The 17515-nt window shown below is 52.7% G+C and overlaps 1 protein-coding gene across 12 annotated transcripts in view; it reads left to right on the top strand.

Moving 5' to 3' along the window:
- LOC144932770 (DNA (cytosine-5)-methyltransferase 3A-like) overlaps nt 1-17515 on the top strand; it is a 114499-nt gene that overhangs the window by 31091 nt on the left and 65893 nt on the right. For all 12 annotated transcript variants that reach the window (XR_013636938.1, XM_078857205.1, XM_078857210.1 and 9 more), the window contains exon 5: nt 10902-11146. Coding sequence is in view for 11 of the 12 variants with exons in the window: in XM_078857205.1 (XP_078713331.1) it covers nt 10902-11146 (245 nt within the window). In the remaining variant the exon portion in view is untranslated. The remainder of the gene's footprint in view (nt 1-10901; nt 11147-17515) is intronic.

Here is a 17515-nt window from a genome sequence, read left to right as displayed (position 1 = left end):
GAGGAGAGTGAGGGGAGGGGTGGGGGGAGGGGTGAGGGGAGGGGTGAGGGGAGTGAGGAGAGGGGTGGGGGGAGGGGTGATGGGAGGAGTGAGGAGAGTGAGGGGAGGGGTGAGGGGAGTGAGGAGAGGGGTGGGGGGAGGGGTGATGGGAGGAGTGAGGAGAGTGAGGGGAGGGGTGAGGGGAGGGGTGATGGGAGTGAGGGGAGGGGTTAGGGGAGGAGCCGGCTGTGTGAGGGGAGGGGTGAGGGGGAGGAGCCGGCTGTCGGGTGCCGTCGCCATGGCAGCCACACAGCAACGCGGCCCGCGCTCCCAATCCCGCGACCCGAGTATTCGACGGCCCCGCTCGTGGCCAACGCCGGTGACGATTTATCTCCCCTCGGGTCGACTCCGCCTCTCCTCGGGTCGACTCGGCCTCGAGACGAGCACCCCGGTGCGGTGTTGGGGGTGAACGTCGCCGCGGGGGTGGGGGGGAGACAAAGGCGGCCGGGCGTGGTGCTGGCCAAACCCCACCCCCTCGTGCGCCGTGCCGGCTTTCAGAGGCGCTCGCTTGCAGCACTTGCCCCAACAGTCTATTAAGGCTATACGGAGGATCTTTGTACCTGCTGTGGCGTACACACATCAGCACTGGGGGATACAAAGGTGGCCAGGCGTGGGGGTTTTCTCCGGCCCCACTCCACCCCTTCGTGCGCCTGGTGGCTTGTATAGAGGGGCTCGCCATCTTCACTCGCCCACAGAGTGCCGGCAAGGCCGTAGCCATTGGGGGGGGGGGGGGGGGGAAATCTTCCAGGGGGGCTGGGGGTCCCAACCCCAGAAAAAAAAATCTGAATTTGAAAAATAATTTCCTGCCATAAAATATTTAAAAAATTCACTAACACATGGGATGGACTCTTTTTTTAATTTACAATAATGTCGAATAGTGTATTGTATTACATTGCTCTGTTTTTTACTTTTTTACCATTTCTTGTTTCATTGTATGTAATGGCAGAGATTAGGGATTAATAAAGTACAACCATAACCACAATCATATCAACAGAAATCTATGCATTGATTTATATGAAGACAAGTCCAGATATTGTGGCCAAGTTTTAACAAATTGTTTTTATTTACATAGCATAGCAATAATTTGTTTAATACCAAAATATTGGGGGGGGACATTTTGAGCATATTTGAATATTGGTGGGGGATGTGTCACCCCCAATGTAGATTATAATTACGGCCTTGAGTACCGGTATACGTAGGACGTAACTTGATGGGGTATTGCCCGTCGTACCGTGTGTACGTGTTCGCAGCAGTTCATCCGCTGGCTTTGGTCACCAATGTCAATGACTATTTGAAGCGGGCATCGGCCCCCCTCCCCCTCTCTCTGTGTGCGCTGTGTCAACATTAGCACTTTGGAAACAAAGGCGGCTGGTCTGGCCGTGGTGCTGGCCACGCATCCCTGCCATCCGTCATACTGGCCCCCTCAATGGGTCAAGGCGGCTCTTAGCACCGCCGATCTATAAACCAAAGCCAGGGAGAGCGGTCGGTGTCTGTCGATCGGTCGGCACGCAGCTCTGCGCTAAGATGACAGGACGGTGAGCCAAGGGCTTGTCCATTGCTGGTGTGGCCTTCCCCTTGATCTGCTCAGCCTCGAACAAAATGTATATAGTGTTCTCTGTCAGAGTGATGGGAAGACAAAGGCAGCAGCAGCAGTAGGCTGTGTACCAGTCATGAACAGCGCTTGGTACAGGAGGCGAGCCAGGGTGTACATGCGGCCTGTGTCTTTATCGTTGGCGTGATGGAGAGATCTTGCGCGTGTGCCCGTGTGTGCGCTGTCTAATGTTCTGTCAGTACATGGTGCTCGTGTGGCTCACGATGGCCTTCGTCCAAATCCATAATTGCACAGTAAAGGGTCCTCAGGAAAATAAGTGACGCTTGAATATGTTTTTTTTCCACATCGACGTGAAACTTGTTAAACATATATATGTGAAAGGACCCACATAACACGTGACAAATAGTAGACGCACAGTGACGCTGTCCTAGTTGTCTTCATCGGCCTTAGCGGTGGAAATAGCGCTCATGTCAAGAGGAGCTTGCAGCCTAGAGTAGCTTACGCATTCAACAACCGCCGTTCGCCACGAAGTGGAGGTGACGTCGCCAAGGCGCTTGTGCCAGGCTATGTGCACTTTGCGAAGTGTTGAAGGAGGTCACAGAACAGACCGACACGCATGGCCATTGCCTCCGCGATGAGTCTCAACATGAGCGGACCCTGATCGTCGCGCTGCACGTTTAACCGAGCCCCTCCTGTAAACACCGCACGCTTTGGCGTTGTACTGCACTCTCTCGAGCGGCGCTTCTCAGCCTTCTCAACTCCACGGCGCAGACTTTCGAGTTTGTTCCATTTTCCCGGCGCACCGAACCAAATACTCACCGTGGTGCCCAGGCGGGTGGGTGGGAAGGCGTCGTCGTTGCGGCCGTTTGCCTGCCCAACTGCGTGTGTGCAACCGAGGGACTTGAGAGGGCCCAGGGTGGGGGTCGACGTCTGTGCCAGGACGAGAGGTATGGAGTGGGGGGGGCTTGAAGGTCTTTCCTTTCCCATAATTCAGAAAATCTGGCGGCACACCTGGGAGTTTTGCCGCGGCAGGCCGGTCTACCGCGGCTCTGGGGCGGTGGTGTGCAACGCGTGGTCCCAGCCCGGCTGTAGGAAGTGGTCCAAAGAGTTTGCTGCAGATCCTCGGACGTAGGATTTGCAACAAAAAAATGTGGTTGGTGCATAGCGGACCACAAAAATGTGTTGAGGGTTGACAGTGGCAGAGTCTACTGTTTCAGAAAGGTCTGGAATCGCTGAACAAGTGGTGATGTTGAACCTTGCCCTGTCTGCGCGAGTGAGTGTGCACACACACACGTGTGTATGAGTGTGTGTTTTTATGTGCGTGAAGTGAACGTGCTTGTTTATAAACAAATAGCGACTGGGCACGGTGTTTGCCAACCCACTCCCTCATGCTCTGTGCCGGCCTTCATAGGTGCTCGCTAACAGCACCTGCCCCAACAGCCCATGTGGCTACAGCGGGGATCGTTCCTCTGCGTTCGTATGCATCCTGGCCAGTGCATGTGTGCACATGGGCCCTTGCTTACGTGATGGTCCGTTCGTCATCTGAGCCATCTGTCAGAGATGAAACAACCGGTGATGTTTTTGTGATTATTGAGGATTGCTTAAGTTGTCAGCAACCCAAGTCGGCTGTGACTAAGCAAACCGGAGAGTGGCAGGGCTGGTCTGGCACTGGTAACCTCTCGGCGTGTGTTTGTTTTGCACAAATGTGGACTGCAGGCCTTGGCGTAGCGTGGTTGGCATGGGCACCGGTCGATGTAAGCTTAGAAACGGTGACCCCCTATTCCTATTTTTACTTCACCAGGTAAAGCCCACTGAGCCACGTGGCTCTTTATTAGAAGCGACCTCGCAGCAAATGATTGCTCAACAAAGTGGGCTTAATCGTGTGGAAATGTATTGCAGCCAAACAATCTAAACGCACGTTTCTAAATGGTAAGGGGGAAACCGGAGGACCCAGAGAAAAATCCACGCATCCACGGGTAGAGAGAGGCACGTAAACCCCAAATATACAGCAGGCGCCAGAGTGGGGATTGAACCCACGACCCCGTGCATACAAGGCGAGGTAGTTAACATATCCTAGCCACTGCGACGCCCTCCCCTCCCCCTTTGTCGAATTTCCCTCCTTGTCCGTAGCGCGGTGCCTGGCTCATTGCCGTGCGTGGGCCCCCGATGGAGTTGCAGCGCCTGCGCACAGCTCGCTAGCTACGCCGCTGGCTCCAGGGAAGGAAACAACACGACGTGGAGTTTAGATAGCGGGCGACCGAAACGCGAACCCATCTCAGGACACTGCGCAGAAACCGAGCGGCGCGTGTAGACTCCATCGATTCACCAATTGACTTTTGACTTAAAACTTTCGTGACTGCAGGAATTCATATTCTATGGTTCTTTCGGTAAAGTCACGTAGATAGAAAAAATAATAAAAATGAAAATAAAGTGAATAAAAAAAAATAAAACATCACGACGTTTCGACCGCAACACAAGCGGTCGTCATCTACGTGACTTTCCCGAAAGAACCATAGAATATCGCCAATTGACATCTACTTGAAATCTCACCGCGCGCGTGCCACGACGCTGGTGGCGAATCGCGCGCGTAAAGGACTGCAAACCGTTTCCGAGCGCCTCCGCTCGCCAGTGGCAAAAGTAATCCTCGATTGTTTAATCGATTCGTGGCCTTTCATGATGTTGCCTGGGAAAGGTGGGGGGGAAGGTGGGGGAGGGGGCTTGTTACGGTTTTCACTGAAAAGGGTAAAACCTTGGGGACGTTTAGCGCAGATTTGTGTCTGCATTCGCGATCCCTTATTCAATTACATCAGTAAAATAAGTATAACCCGTAAAAACGAAGTTTTTCACTATAAATCCTTTATATGCGTGGCAGCGAACTTAATATAAAGGATTTAAAAATATATTCGCCTGTGGAGGACGCGGGGATCGATCCCGCGACCTTTGGCATGGGAAGCGAGGGCGCTACCAACTGCGCTACTCCGCCACGGCCTGTGGAGGGGTTACGCTCTGGGCTCTTACACTGTGCGTTCTATTTGAATATATGTAAAATAAATATTTTTTGCCTAAAAAGTGTAACATTTTGGGAATTTTTTTTCACGAACATTAATTGTCTCACACAACGAGTCTGTGTGGAAAATGTCAGCTCGATTGGATCACGGGAAGTGGGTTAAAAAACGACCGAAAGATTTGCACGGTCGTAAGCAAGCAAGCAAGCACGCAAGCACGCAAGCAAGCAAGCAAGCGAACTTAATATAAAGGATTTAATTAGGCGCAAAGCGACTTTTACCTTTTTAGTTTTACTTCGACGGGTGGCACCAAGTCTCGAATGAACTCTGCGGGTGATTTGACGGACGCTCAATGCCTTTGCGCTGTGTCAATCACAAATGCCAGGGTCTTGAGAGCTGGTTGCGTCTGTGTGTGGTTGTGGTCCGTGCGTGTGTGTGGCTAATGTTCTGCGATGTGACCCGAGTTTATATTTACGGTTGTTTTGACAAAACATAAAAAAAAATTGTGTCCGTATCTGGCTGAGAGCTCGTCTAGGTCAGCTCAGCCTGAAATGAGTGCCGCGATTGGTGTGTCAGTGATGGCTGATCGTTGACTCACCACCGCGTTATCGGTGGTGCAAGGCAGAGCATTTGCACCCACAAACAGAACATTTATCTTAACATGTGCACTATTAGTGGATTTTTTCAATGTTTCATTATTATTATGACTGTGCTTTGTATGTGCAAGAGGGCATGAGTGTGCTGGCACAAGTTGGCCTTTACATTTGTAAGAATCCGCGGAACATTAATCATGGAAATAAAATAAAGTTTCTATTTTTAAGGTATACTTTTGCATGGGGGGAGGGAAAAAATGTGCATTAAAATATGCAAACTGTACATAAGTGACTCCTACACGTGTGTGAGCACATGCGTGTGTGCGCACGTGCGTGTGTGTGTGTAGGTGTGCGTGGGAGGGTGGGTGCGTGGCTGCTTGTGCGAGAATCGTGGTGTGGTGGTCAGCGCTATAATTCCAGGGACTCCACTTTATTTCCTGGCCACGCGCACCAGGAGTGATCAATATCTGCCTTGCTTCGGCCAGCCGAGCCAAAACTGAGCACCTGGCGAAGTTTGTCAAAGTACAAAACAACACAAACGTGGGTTTGTGCTGTGTCCAAACGCGAGCGCATTGCCAAGCAGCTGTCTACAAACGCGGGTCGTGTTTGGTTTATAGACACAGGGGCCGTCAGGCAATCATAGGCGGAGGAGAACAGGAAGACCTTGCGGAGCCTAGACTTGAACACGAAAAGGGAGTCGACAGCCCAGATGGCTGGGGGAAGATAGCGCCAGACTGGGGGGGGGGGGAGACAGCAGAAGAGAATGAGCGACCTCCCAATGAGCAAAGGTTGACTGGTTGCTTTGACAGAAGGCCTTGGTTGCTGGAGTAGAGAGTGCGTGGAGGGGAGTAGAGTGAGATGAGAGGGGAGAGGGAGAAGAGCGCGTGGAGGGGGGTAGAGTGAGATGAGAGGGGAGAGGCAGGAGAGTGTGTGGAGGGGAGTAGAGTGAGATGAGAGGGGAGAGGCAGGAGAGTGCGTGGAGGGGAGTAGAGTGAGATGAGAGGGGAGAGGCAGGAGGGTGCGTAGAGGGGAGTAGAGTGAGATGAAAGGGGAGAGGTAGGAGAGCGCGTGGAGGGGAGGGGTAGGCAGGCGCTTTGTCCGTTGTTATTTTTGCCCTCAATGTATTTATTTGTTGTAATACTTGGCGTCATCTTTATCTTCAGTCATTATGTTTGCTTGTTTTGATAATAATTGGCTCGGACCGCCTTGTGCCGTTGTTATCTAAGACCCGTGCGCGTGTGCGTGTTGGCGTACACAATCGTTGATGTCCTTGCGGTTTGTATTCCCCTGGCCACGACGTGAGATGTTGATCCACGTTTCCCCGGCATGAGCCGAGCTGGCCCAGCGCTGGCCCCTGCCGTGAGCGAGAGCGTTGGCAGCCCGGAGAAATCTAAAAACACAGCGGGGACAGCGAAAAAAACACCGTGCTTCGTGAGCACGGGAGACACGCACAGTGGCTGTTTGGCAGCAGGTAGCGATTCAGGCTCATGGGTTTGATTCGAGGATTCACTCTCATTTTAAAATTCTGGTGAGTGTTGCGGACAAAGTTTGAGTCTCAAAATTCTGATTTTAAAGATTCTGACTTGTGGCTGCAGGGGTCACGCTTTGGTACACGATACGATGCGTGAATTGATCATCGTTTACCCACTGAGTCTCAGGACTTTTTTTCCAGGAGGATCCTGCCAAGTAGGAGGCAATGCTGCTGCTGCTGTGTGTGATCCCAATCGAGTAATTTTTCAGGCAAATTTTTTCAGCATCGGTACATTTACGCAAAATAAATTTACATTGCATGTTTTTTTTGTTTGTTTTAGCAGAAGGGGGGAAGAGAATAACAACCTCCTCACAGAATAGCGCCCGAGTCGGCCATAGACAGAGGTAGAGAAGGAAAGTCACGAGCCTGAACTTGAACAGTGACAGGGAGCCAATGGCACAAATTTCTAGGGTAGTGACATCCAGACTGCGGGGGGGGGGGGGGCAGAAGGTAATATCTGTTTTGTTTTTGAAAAGCCAAGATATATGTTCCCGGTAGCGAACAGGACCTTTAAAAGATGTGTTCTTGGCTTTTGCGTGCGGGGCCAGAGCTCGGCTCGCGGTCCTCCTGGCGGGGCCTCGTTGTGTGATCTGCACGCAGCACCACGTTGATGGCGCCGCGAACTCTGCCACGGACAGTGACATCACACCACCGCCGCCGCCAGGAATTCGCCAGGAATCAGGTCTTTGGGCCCCCAATATTCATCGGGCGCGAGAAGTTAGATACAGATGGGCATCAGGGCCGCGCTGATAAACGAACGCACACTCCCCCGCACGCGCTCAGATAACACGGAGACGCGTGAGAGCCGCACCGTTCGTAGATTGACGGATAGGCGGGTAGCATGACACAGGTTTCACAGTCACTGACTTGCTGCCCAATGGCGACTCGTGTTCTCTCTCTGTGCGTGCTTTATATCGACAGAGAGCACAACTCTAAGCCTTAAGAGATTGTCTGTTGCTATGAGATGGAGCACACTTAACTCTTCCCACGCACGCTCCACGTGTTGTCTCTTGCTAGCGGGTGAATACAGCGGCACGCCGGGGGCTACGCTGCCGCACGTGAATTGTAATGGAGCACTGTGGAGGCAGCAGCAGCGAGGTTTGGTGGTTCAGCGCACACAGATGATGTTTGTGAAACTCCCTTCACGTGGACGTCGATGAGATGTCATACCCTGGCTCGCCAGGAGAAGGCAGGACAGCAAGCGTGGACTAATCGCCATCTGTTTCTATCTGTACGGGCATGGAGCCCCCTCGCGCACGGCGTGGGTTTTCTCCGGGTGCTCCGTTCCCTCCCACGTGTATATAATACACACAAGTCGTCACTGATTGGCTAAGAACCTCTTACAATAAACGTGGCAACAGCAGCAGGACCCTCCTGAGTCCTGGGACTGTGTGGCTCTCCTGGATAAATAAATATATATTGGTATCATGGGCTGGAGCGGTGGTGCAGCGGTTACCACAATGCGCTGTCCAAACTGCGACGACCCGAGTTTGATTCCCGGCCATGGTACTTGCGTCCCGCTGCATCCTTCGTCAACTCGTGGCGAAGTATGATCAAACAACCCCTTTGACGGCGACACGACATTGAGAGGCCTTTGATCGGCAGTGGAGCGACATGGGGTTGTGAATAGTTTTTATCCTTAATATAGTTTTCAATGTAATTCTGTTGGCATCGTGCAATCCTGCAAAGCGTCTGACCCGATTCTCTGTCCGCGATGGTCGCGTTTTGGCAAGCTGTATGACTCACAGTACTGCCGTCAAGCACTTCTGGGAGATTCTGTGTTTTGTTAAAAGCTGCATTTGAAAGGTTTCCATATCCGTTCTATTTTGAGGCATGAGCTCAAATATCTCCAATGCGGCCGAGGGCGCTTCCTGGAGGTCAGCTGGCTGACAACCATCGCGGCGTAGATCTCAGCAATAGCCAGAGATAAACAGGCTCTGGGTTGGATGAATGACGGAACAACATTTGAGATGATTGACATTTAAACTATTTGTTCTGGGGCAACCCCAAAAATAACTCCCAATAATCGCGGATGCAGGAAAAGAAAAAACATTCGGCTCGAACTCTTTCGATCGAGCCACGCTGATTTCTGAATCAAAATCCAAGGGAGTTTTTTTTCTTAGACGAGGCCTCTCGTTCATCGACGAGGCCTCTCACTTTGTAAAAGGTTCCCCGTGGCCCCTCCCAAGCCGAAGTTGTCGTTGCAGTATTCACAATCGTGTTTCTTTTGGTGTCTTGTCGTGTTACCCACAAAATTAATTTGGCGGTCCGCCTTTGCACACTGAATCGAAGGGGAGGGGAAAAAAACCTCCAAACCCTCCACACATCGCAGAGAGGAACAGCACTGCCGCTGTCGTGAGCGCAACTCAGAGTGGCCGCCAACTCGGAAAGGTCACGGAGTCACAGCAATCCGCTGCGTAACAGACTGGAACCAGTGGTGAAAATTCTACATTCCCGTGATGGGGATGAATCAATCTTAGGTGCCGACTGCTGTTCATATTCCACAGAGTTCTCATTTTGGTGATGCTCAGCCACGATGAATCCACTGCTGGATGGATTATGGCATAAGTACGTAACACGGCGCAAGATGTGCTACTTTCCATACTCTGAAGCTGTTTAATGTTCGGATCGTATCTGGCCAGTGTCTGTAACCAAGTCGCCAGAAATGTGCCTGATTCCGTGAGATCTCGGAAACTAAGCAGGTATGCATCTGGACAGCGTTTGGATGGGTGCATAACAGGTGCTGTAGGCTGCCACAGGTGTTCTAAGTGGCAGGCAGCAGGGGACAGCGCAGGGTGATCTGTCGTTGTGCTGTACCTCTGTGCTCCCCGCTTTCAGTAACCAAGCGCGGCGACGTTCGACGCGACAACCACGGCGACCCGCGCGGCGGTTGCGATTCAGGCCCTCATCCAGAAGTAGATTATGAAAGGTGGTCGCGTATGCGCAAGCGTGCCCTCTCGCTCGCGGAACGCGGCCGCACGGTGAGGCGGCAGCGCCGCACGGTGAGGCGCCAGCGCCGCGTGACGCTCGCGCGATCGAAGCGCGGCGGCGGAAGCCGCTCCGGTCGGGGCTCGGCACAACCCGCCCTTCAGAGCCCCGTCGGCTCCGGCCTCGTTTATCTTGCTCTCTCAATTCCCCTCTCCATTCTCCCCTTTTAGCAAAAACGTCGCCGAGCAAAACGCAGGAAATTAATAAACAAGCAGCGGTTACTCCGTGGGCAACGTGGCAGTACGTGTGGGTTGTGCCGCGTCCTGATTCCTGGCCATGCCAGCTGTCAGTCGTGCTCCCTGCCTATGGTACAATACACTGCCGGCACAGCAACAACAATAATGATGGTTAAGTACAGCTGTGTATCAGTCTACTGCTGGACGAAGGCCATCGTGCACGAGAATTGAATTTGCGGTTTGTGGGAACGATTTTTCACTCGTCACGCCGCTAGAAGTGGTGGTGGCCGATTGCCGAGGCTATCGAGAAAGCGCACGCCGTGGAGGTCGGGCGATGAATTCGGCTCGTCGAAGTGCGGGCAGGGTTGCCGCCACTCCTGGCTCGTCCTGGGAGATCTGTAAGTCTTCCCGGGAATTCTTGGTGTTTTGACTGTCGCGTGATAATCCACAGGCTCGAGACAACGCGATTACACGATGACAAATTATTCGGTGGTGGTGCTGCTGCTTCGGCAGTGGTGCACAGACACTAACAGCAACAACAAACTCGACACATTCATTAAAAATACTGCCTGACCTCTCGTGTACTCTGAAGAAGGGCCTGTTATATATGCGTCTCCTTGTAAGGCCGCGGTGTTATTGACGAATGTGTTGAGTTCTATATCTTGCTGATCTCGTTAAGGAGCGTAAACCATCATCACGTGAACTCTTGTCATCCTCGCACCAGCGGCTTTCGGCTCAGCCATCGAACATAGACGGTCACCGCATCGCACGCGCTTTCATATACGCTTCTGCGGCCGTCTGGAACGCTCTTCCGATATTAGGAAGAACTGTGTTTAGTTTGTTGTCTCCCCCCCCCACACCTCCGATTAGCACGTTTGGCTACGTACGGTGCGAAATAAGTTCAACGCACGTGTATGGTGTCATTCGTGACGTAGTTCTGCCCACGGTATTGCGAGGTGCCCACCGTAACCACAGCCCCCTGCCTGTGTGCGTTGGCGCTGGCGGCGCGCGGTGCAGATGGTGAGGACGACGTGGAGTGGGACATGCGGGCAACCCGCCCGGACTCCCTAGAGGACTGCCCCTCCCCCAACAGCGCATTACCCCGGCGCCCGCGTGGACGCCCGGCCAAGAAGAAGTCGAGCGAGCGCAAGCACCAGCAGCAGCACCAGCAGCAGCACCAGCAGCAGCACCAGCAGCACCAGCAGCAGCACCAGCAGCAGCACCAGCAGCAGCCGCAGCAGCACCAGCATCGCGGAGAGCCGGTGAGTGCGGTGCCTGATGCGCGAGCGTGCATGTCTCTGTGTCCGCGTGTGTATAGCTCACAGGCACTCGCTAATAGCACTCGCCCCTACGGTCTGTTAGGGCTACACCGGGGATCTTTGTCTTTGTTCTAGCTCACAACAACGAGCGGCGCGCCGGGCTGCTAAAATACAGCAAGTTGGCATAGTAGGGGGCACAGATGGTGCATCTGCCAGTCATCTCAGTCAGTCAACCCATGGCATCTGGGTCTGTCCAGGGATCTCCTGTTAGCGAGCCTTCGATATTTTGCTTGGCCTCGGAGTGTACCTGGCTTGGCACAAGCACTGTGGTGATGTCACTGACACTTAGTGGTGAATGGCGACTCTTGTTGTTGCTGTTGTTTTTGTTGTAGGTGGGGAGCGGTCGTGTAGCGGTTAGCGCGCTGTACTACGAACCAGGTGACCCGAGTTCAATCTCCACTCGCATTGGCGATGAGCAATTTAACCAGTTCTGGACTTACCCCAAGGTCGACTCAGCCTTAAATGAACACCTCGTGCGGTGTGTAAACATCACCTAGACAAAGGCAGCTGGGCGCGGTACCGGCCACACCAGCTCCCACGTGCCGCGTTGCGCTCGCTGGCGGCACTCGCCGCGCGAGTCTATTAGAGACAACACGGAGGATCTTTGTATTTTTCACGCGAACACGGAAGCATTTATTTTCCGCGGCGGGGCCGAGCCGATGGCGCCTGCGCGGTGGCTCGGGCGTGTTAACCTGCAGGCGATTTGCAGGTCAGGGAGTGAAAGGCGGGGGGGGAGGGCGCTGCCGAGGAATGTTAAGCTCTCCGGGTTAGATTTTTGTTTTACACCTGCGGAGTTATCAAAAGGGCCAGACGCCCGACAGGTGAACCGCCCGGCGCGTGCCCAAGGAAGTGCCGCTGTCGGCGTGTTCTTTTCAATCAATCAACGCCAGGTACCCCGCCGAACTCATCCCCCCCACACCCCATTCCCCCCGGACAGCAACATTGCCCCTGGGTTGAGCTGCCTGGCTACTCGCACAAAGTGCCCTCGCGGGGCCAGCTAGCGCAACTCACCGCTGACTTAAGCCCCACGGAGCAGCAGTGGCGCTGGGTGTGGAGCGAACCAAGCAAAGGTTTAGGGCCACAAGCAGCTGAAGGGCGCCCTTGAGCCACTCGGCGAGTGCGCGCACGGGACACAATTGCGAGCGGCGGACGTTTATTGGAGGCTGGCCGGTCCCAGGCCGCTCCCGGCCAACGGCAGTGACGATTATCTGTAAACCGGTCCTGGGCCTTCGTTACGTGGAATCAGCCGCAAATAACAACCTATTGCGGTGTGTAAACATTGCCACTTGGGAGACAAAGGCGGCCGGGCGTAGTGCTGGACACCCACACCCTCGTATACCGTGCCGGCCTTCATAGGTGCTGCTGGCTAACAGCACTTGCCCCAACAGTCTGTTCAGGCCATACGGGGATCTTTGTCTGTGTATCTGTACAGTGGTTGGCGTTATGCTACCATCAGTGATAAATGAACTAACCGACCCTCAGTGCTGCCTTCACTGACCCGTAGAGACCGGCGTGGTGAAGTAAAGTTAAACAACACCCGCCAATGGCACTGTGTGCGAAGGGCTTCATCCAGCGGTGGACATGAAGTCTTCAAGCAGAGGTGATTGTCTGGGGAGGACAGAATGCCGGGCAGGATGTTTGGGTACACGCCTCTTCACGGTATCATCAGGGGCCATTCCACCTCGATGCATTAATCAGAAGGCGCCGTGAGATAAATTGTAAATTAGGAGTTTCCATTGCGATTCGGATTACACAGTAACGAGCGTGTCGTGAACTTAGCCCTAATCACGCTGCTTGCGACTGCTCATTGCAGAGCGCGCACGCGAAAATGTTTACCCGCGAGCGTCGTGCGTTTTGTGTAACGTTGCCGTCGCGAGCACACTCATAGTGATTCACTTTATTTTTTCAAGGCTGTCCCGCTAACCTTAATCAACGGCGGTTATGTGCACATTGAGTGCAAGCTGTCGCGTGCATGTGTGTGTTCCCGCGCGTTACCACACGCACGGTCGTTTGTTGTGCCTGGCCATGTGGTTCCACGCTCGGTCCAAACCACTTTTGTGGTTTGGACCGAGGGCTGACCACTTCTTTTGTGGTTCAGGGTTTCGTGGTCCGATGTCGAAGAATATATTTTAAAAAATGCGTGTGTATTGAATTACGAGAAACTGATAGTGGGGATTGCCCCGTTTCTAGCAGCTGCAGTATCGCATGCTTTCAAAAAGTAGCCCAAATTTGTTATTCGTGATAAAATTCAACAACCACCTCAATATGTAAAATGCGTAAGCCTCGTTTAAAAAAAACATTTCCTTCAAATTTTGTGAGGCCCAAAAAAATATAAATTTAGTTTTTTTTTACTTTTAAATCTGATGTCATATTTACAACACCTCAGGTAATCAACTTTCATAGACCCAGGCTCCGTAAAAAAAAGTTTTTCTAGTTGCCAAATTTAATCTACATAGCACTTCTAGAACATAATTAGACATTAGAATCACATAAGTCTCATTCCCTCACTCATTCATAACGTCAATGTATATTTGCCACATACAGCATTGACTCAAAGATCCCCATATAGCCCTAACAGCACAGACACACAAAATACAAAAATATCTGTGAGCGAGTACCCACGAAGGCAGGCATGACACATGAGGGGGCGAGTGGCCTGCACCACGCCCGGCCGCATTTACCTCCCAAGTGGCGATGTTTACACACTGCACCAGGTACTCATTTGAGGTTTAGTCGACCTAGGGGAGGTCCCGAACTGGTATGATCGTAACTGGTGTTGGAAGTCAGTGGGAATCAAACTCAGGTCGCCGGTTCACTCACCGCTGCACTACCGCTCCCCACGCATGCACAGCTACGCACCTACACACACGCACAGCTACGCACCTACGCACCTACACATACACAGCTACGCACCTACACACACACACAGCTACGCACCTACACACACGCACAGCTACGCACCTACACACACGCACAGCTACGCACCTACACACACGCACAGCTACGCACCTACACACACGCACAGCTACGCACCTACACACACGCACAACTACGCACCTACGCACTCACACAGCTACGCACCTACACATACACAGCTACGCACCTACACACACGCACAGCTACGCACCTACACACACACACAGCTACGCACCTACACACACGCACAGCTACGCACCTACGCACCTACACACACACAGCTACGCACCTGCACACACACACACAGCTACGCACCTACACACACGCACAGCTACGCACCTACACACACACAGCTACGCACCTACACACACACAGTTACGGACCTACACACACACACAGCTACGCACCTACACACACGCACAGCTATGCACCTACACACACGCACAGCTACGCACCTACACATATGCACAGCTACGCACCTACACACACACACACAGCTACGCACCTACACATACACAGCTACGCACCTACACATACAAACACAGCTACGCACCTACACACACGCACAGCTACAGACCTACACACACACAGTTACGCACCTACACAGACGCACATGCACCTTGTGCGCACGGTGCGTGTGCGCGCTTATTGGCTATTTACCTCTTGGGCACGGCCACGCCTCGGCCGTCACACTTTATTTACGTGGCGTGGGCCAAAGAGGCTTTAACGAGGAGATCGATGGCCAGAGCTGGGAGGGGGGCAAGCGCGGCCTGATGACCAACACGTGTGAGCTGTTACACGAGGGGTGCGGGGGGGGGGCTGGGACGATGGTAGAGGGGTCTGGAGGCTGTCGAGTGCACGCCGTGCTTCTGATTCGCCACGCAGAGCCGGCCCCGTAACGTTCGCACGTTTTTCTCGTCAAAAAATGTTCCGCCGCGCACCGCACACACACACAAAAAATACCCACTGCGACCAATCTCGAGTTACAGCATTTGTGTCCATAATCGCACGGGCATAGTAGGCCTCTGGTGGGGTAGAACCAAAAAAAACATTCTTTTCAAGGGAGGAGATAGAGTGAAATGTTTTAATAATAAATTCTGCCAGTCTTTCAGGGCGCCTCGGACGAGTTGCCTCCTCCGGCTGCCACCGCTGCTGCTTCGTTTGAAGTCACGATGGCGGACGCTGTTGGCGAGCGGCGAGGGCACGGAGGCTGTCGAACCGCGTGCCCAGCGTGTCCAGCGTGCCGTGCCCCGTGTGCCCACGTGTCCATGTCCAGCGCGCAGAGGCCCTGCTTGTCTATTTCAAACTAAACCAAAAATATTACATCTGACACCGTTACGTCAAAGATTGCAGTACCGCCCGCCCCCCCCCAAAGCGCCGGGCCCGGGGCAGTTGCCCCGATTTGCCGTGACTCTGTGTGTTACGCTCACATGCACAAGCGTACCCGCAAACTAGAAGTGATTGTGCACGTACGAGGCTAATGGGGAAAAGGTCTCAGTTTAAAGGGCATGGAAGTAAGAAAAAAATCCCCAAATTGAGCACCAATCATTCTTATCGAATATCTATAGGCTGTGAGATGTTATAGGGTTTTTTTTACGTTCTAGGAATCATGAAAAAAAAATTCCGTGCAAAATTTTTTTTTGCTCATGGAAAATGTGCTTCCTTATCTGATGCTCACAGGAAGGGAACAGTATCTGAGTGGGAGTTGACTGTAAACGTCCACGCAAGTCGCTGAGCTCATGTATCGCAGAAACGTCTCGCCGTGCTGTCGAGCGCCTTCGCCAATCTGCTGCCGTTCCCTCCACCGGGGCAACAGCAGCTGATGAGACGGCAACTATCATTGACCGTAGTAGGAAAAGAAAAAAAACTCCACGCGTGGAAATCACACCCACTCACAGCAAGCCCCAAATGGAAATGAGACTCACTGTACGGTGACTTTGTTTTGACATTGAAGCCGCACCGGTTTTTTTTATGCCATAAATACACGCACACAGGCACACGCGCCGTATATTTATCGCATCGCAGCATCGTGGAGAGGTGGCGGCGGCGGCGGCTTGGGGAGGCATTCGTCCAGCAGTGGATGGATCATGGCTATGGTTTTTTTCATTACTGATGATGATGACACTGCATGTGTGTACAGCACGTGAATACGCATTGGCAGTTCGCTGTATTTAGTGGGTCACTATGTCAGGGTGGGGTGGAGCGGTGGGGTGGTGTTCAGATCATTGCGATACAAATCCGGTGATCTGAGTTCAAATCCTAGCCAGGGCTCCACCCACCCCAACCCACACCGAGCAGTGTGGTGAAGTATTGGCAAACAAGTAATGCACTTTAAGTTTAACACGCATTATAAATGCTGTGGCTTGGCTCTCCAACACACCGGTGTGCTGTACTAGTGACGAATTGGCCACGTTCTGTTTACGTGACAACCCTTACTAGTTGGCTGTGTCGGGTTTTAACGACACATTTATATATTTACACGATCTAACCCAACAAACCTCTATTATGGAAGCAATACACTGTCTAATGGCTGTAGATAATATTTTGTAAGTATTATCATTGTTATTGTCGATAAATCATCATCATCATAATTATCAGTTATGATCTATCCTCTGTTGAGCCACACATAAACATCGCCTGTGGCTCTGTAAACACTTATGTGTACTGACTAGTAACAGCTTAAGTACGCGCCGGTGAAACTTCCAGACGGCGTATTTTGGAAAATACTGCAGGAAAGCAACGTTCCCAAAAATGGCTCTCGTTCAGAATGCAAGAACGGAGCGGCCGACACCGGCCTCTGTGGCACAGGCGTGCACGGCACGCCAAACGTACCCTGCACGCCAAACGTAACCTGCACGCATTCGAGAGCGCGTCCGCTGCTCGTCTTAAAAGGAATCCTCACCCGTCGGAATGCTCGGGGGTGATGCAAATGAGAAATCGTCCCGGTGTTACAAATGGTGACGTGCACGCCGGTTTACATCAGTGTTCCCAGGACCCGAAGTGTCCGCCCGTGAGTCTTGAGGCCGGGACAGTACAAAGCCCTCCATTGTACGCACGCTCGCAGCTTGTCCGCTCCTCTGATACAGCTCACGCGTCACCGTAAAGGGTCGCCACCTTCTATTTTAACAATATGTGGACACAGATCAGCATAGAAGCCTTGTAGCTGAAAACAACACGAAAAAAATCTATATCCTGGCGTATACGTGTTTGTAACAACGGCGTAAAATCCCCGGGCTGTTTGAATCGTCAAACTATACGGGAAGAGGACGTCCAACACAGGGGATGGGAGGGAATCGCAGGTGCCAGTGGTGGCGGTGGCGGCGGCTTTGGGGAGACCCTCAACCAGCAGTGGATCGACCATGGCTGGCGATGGAGATGGTTGAACACGCTGGTTTG

This window comes from Lampetra fluviatilis, chromosome 5, assembly GCF_964198595.1.
Source record: "Lampetra fluviatilis chromosome 5, kcLamFluv1.1, whole genome shotgun sequence".
Taxonomy (NCBI): domain Eukaryota; kingdom Metazoa; phylum Chordata; class Hyperoartia; order Petromyzontiformes; family Petromyzontidae; genus Lampetra; species Lampetra fluviatilis.
This window is presented reverse-complemented; position numbering and strand designations above follow the sequence as displayed.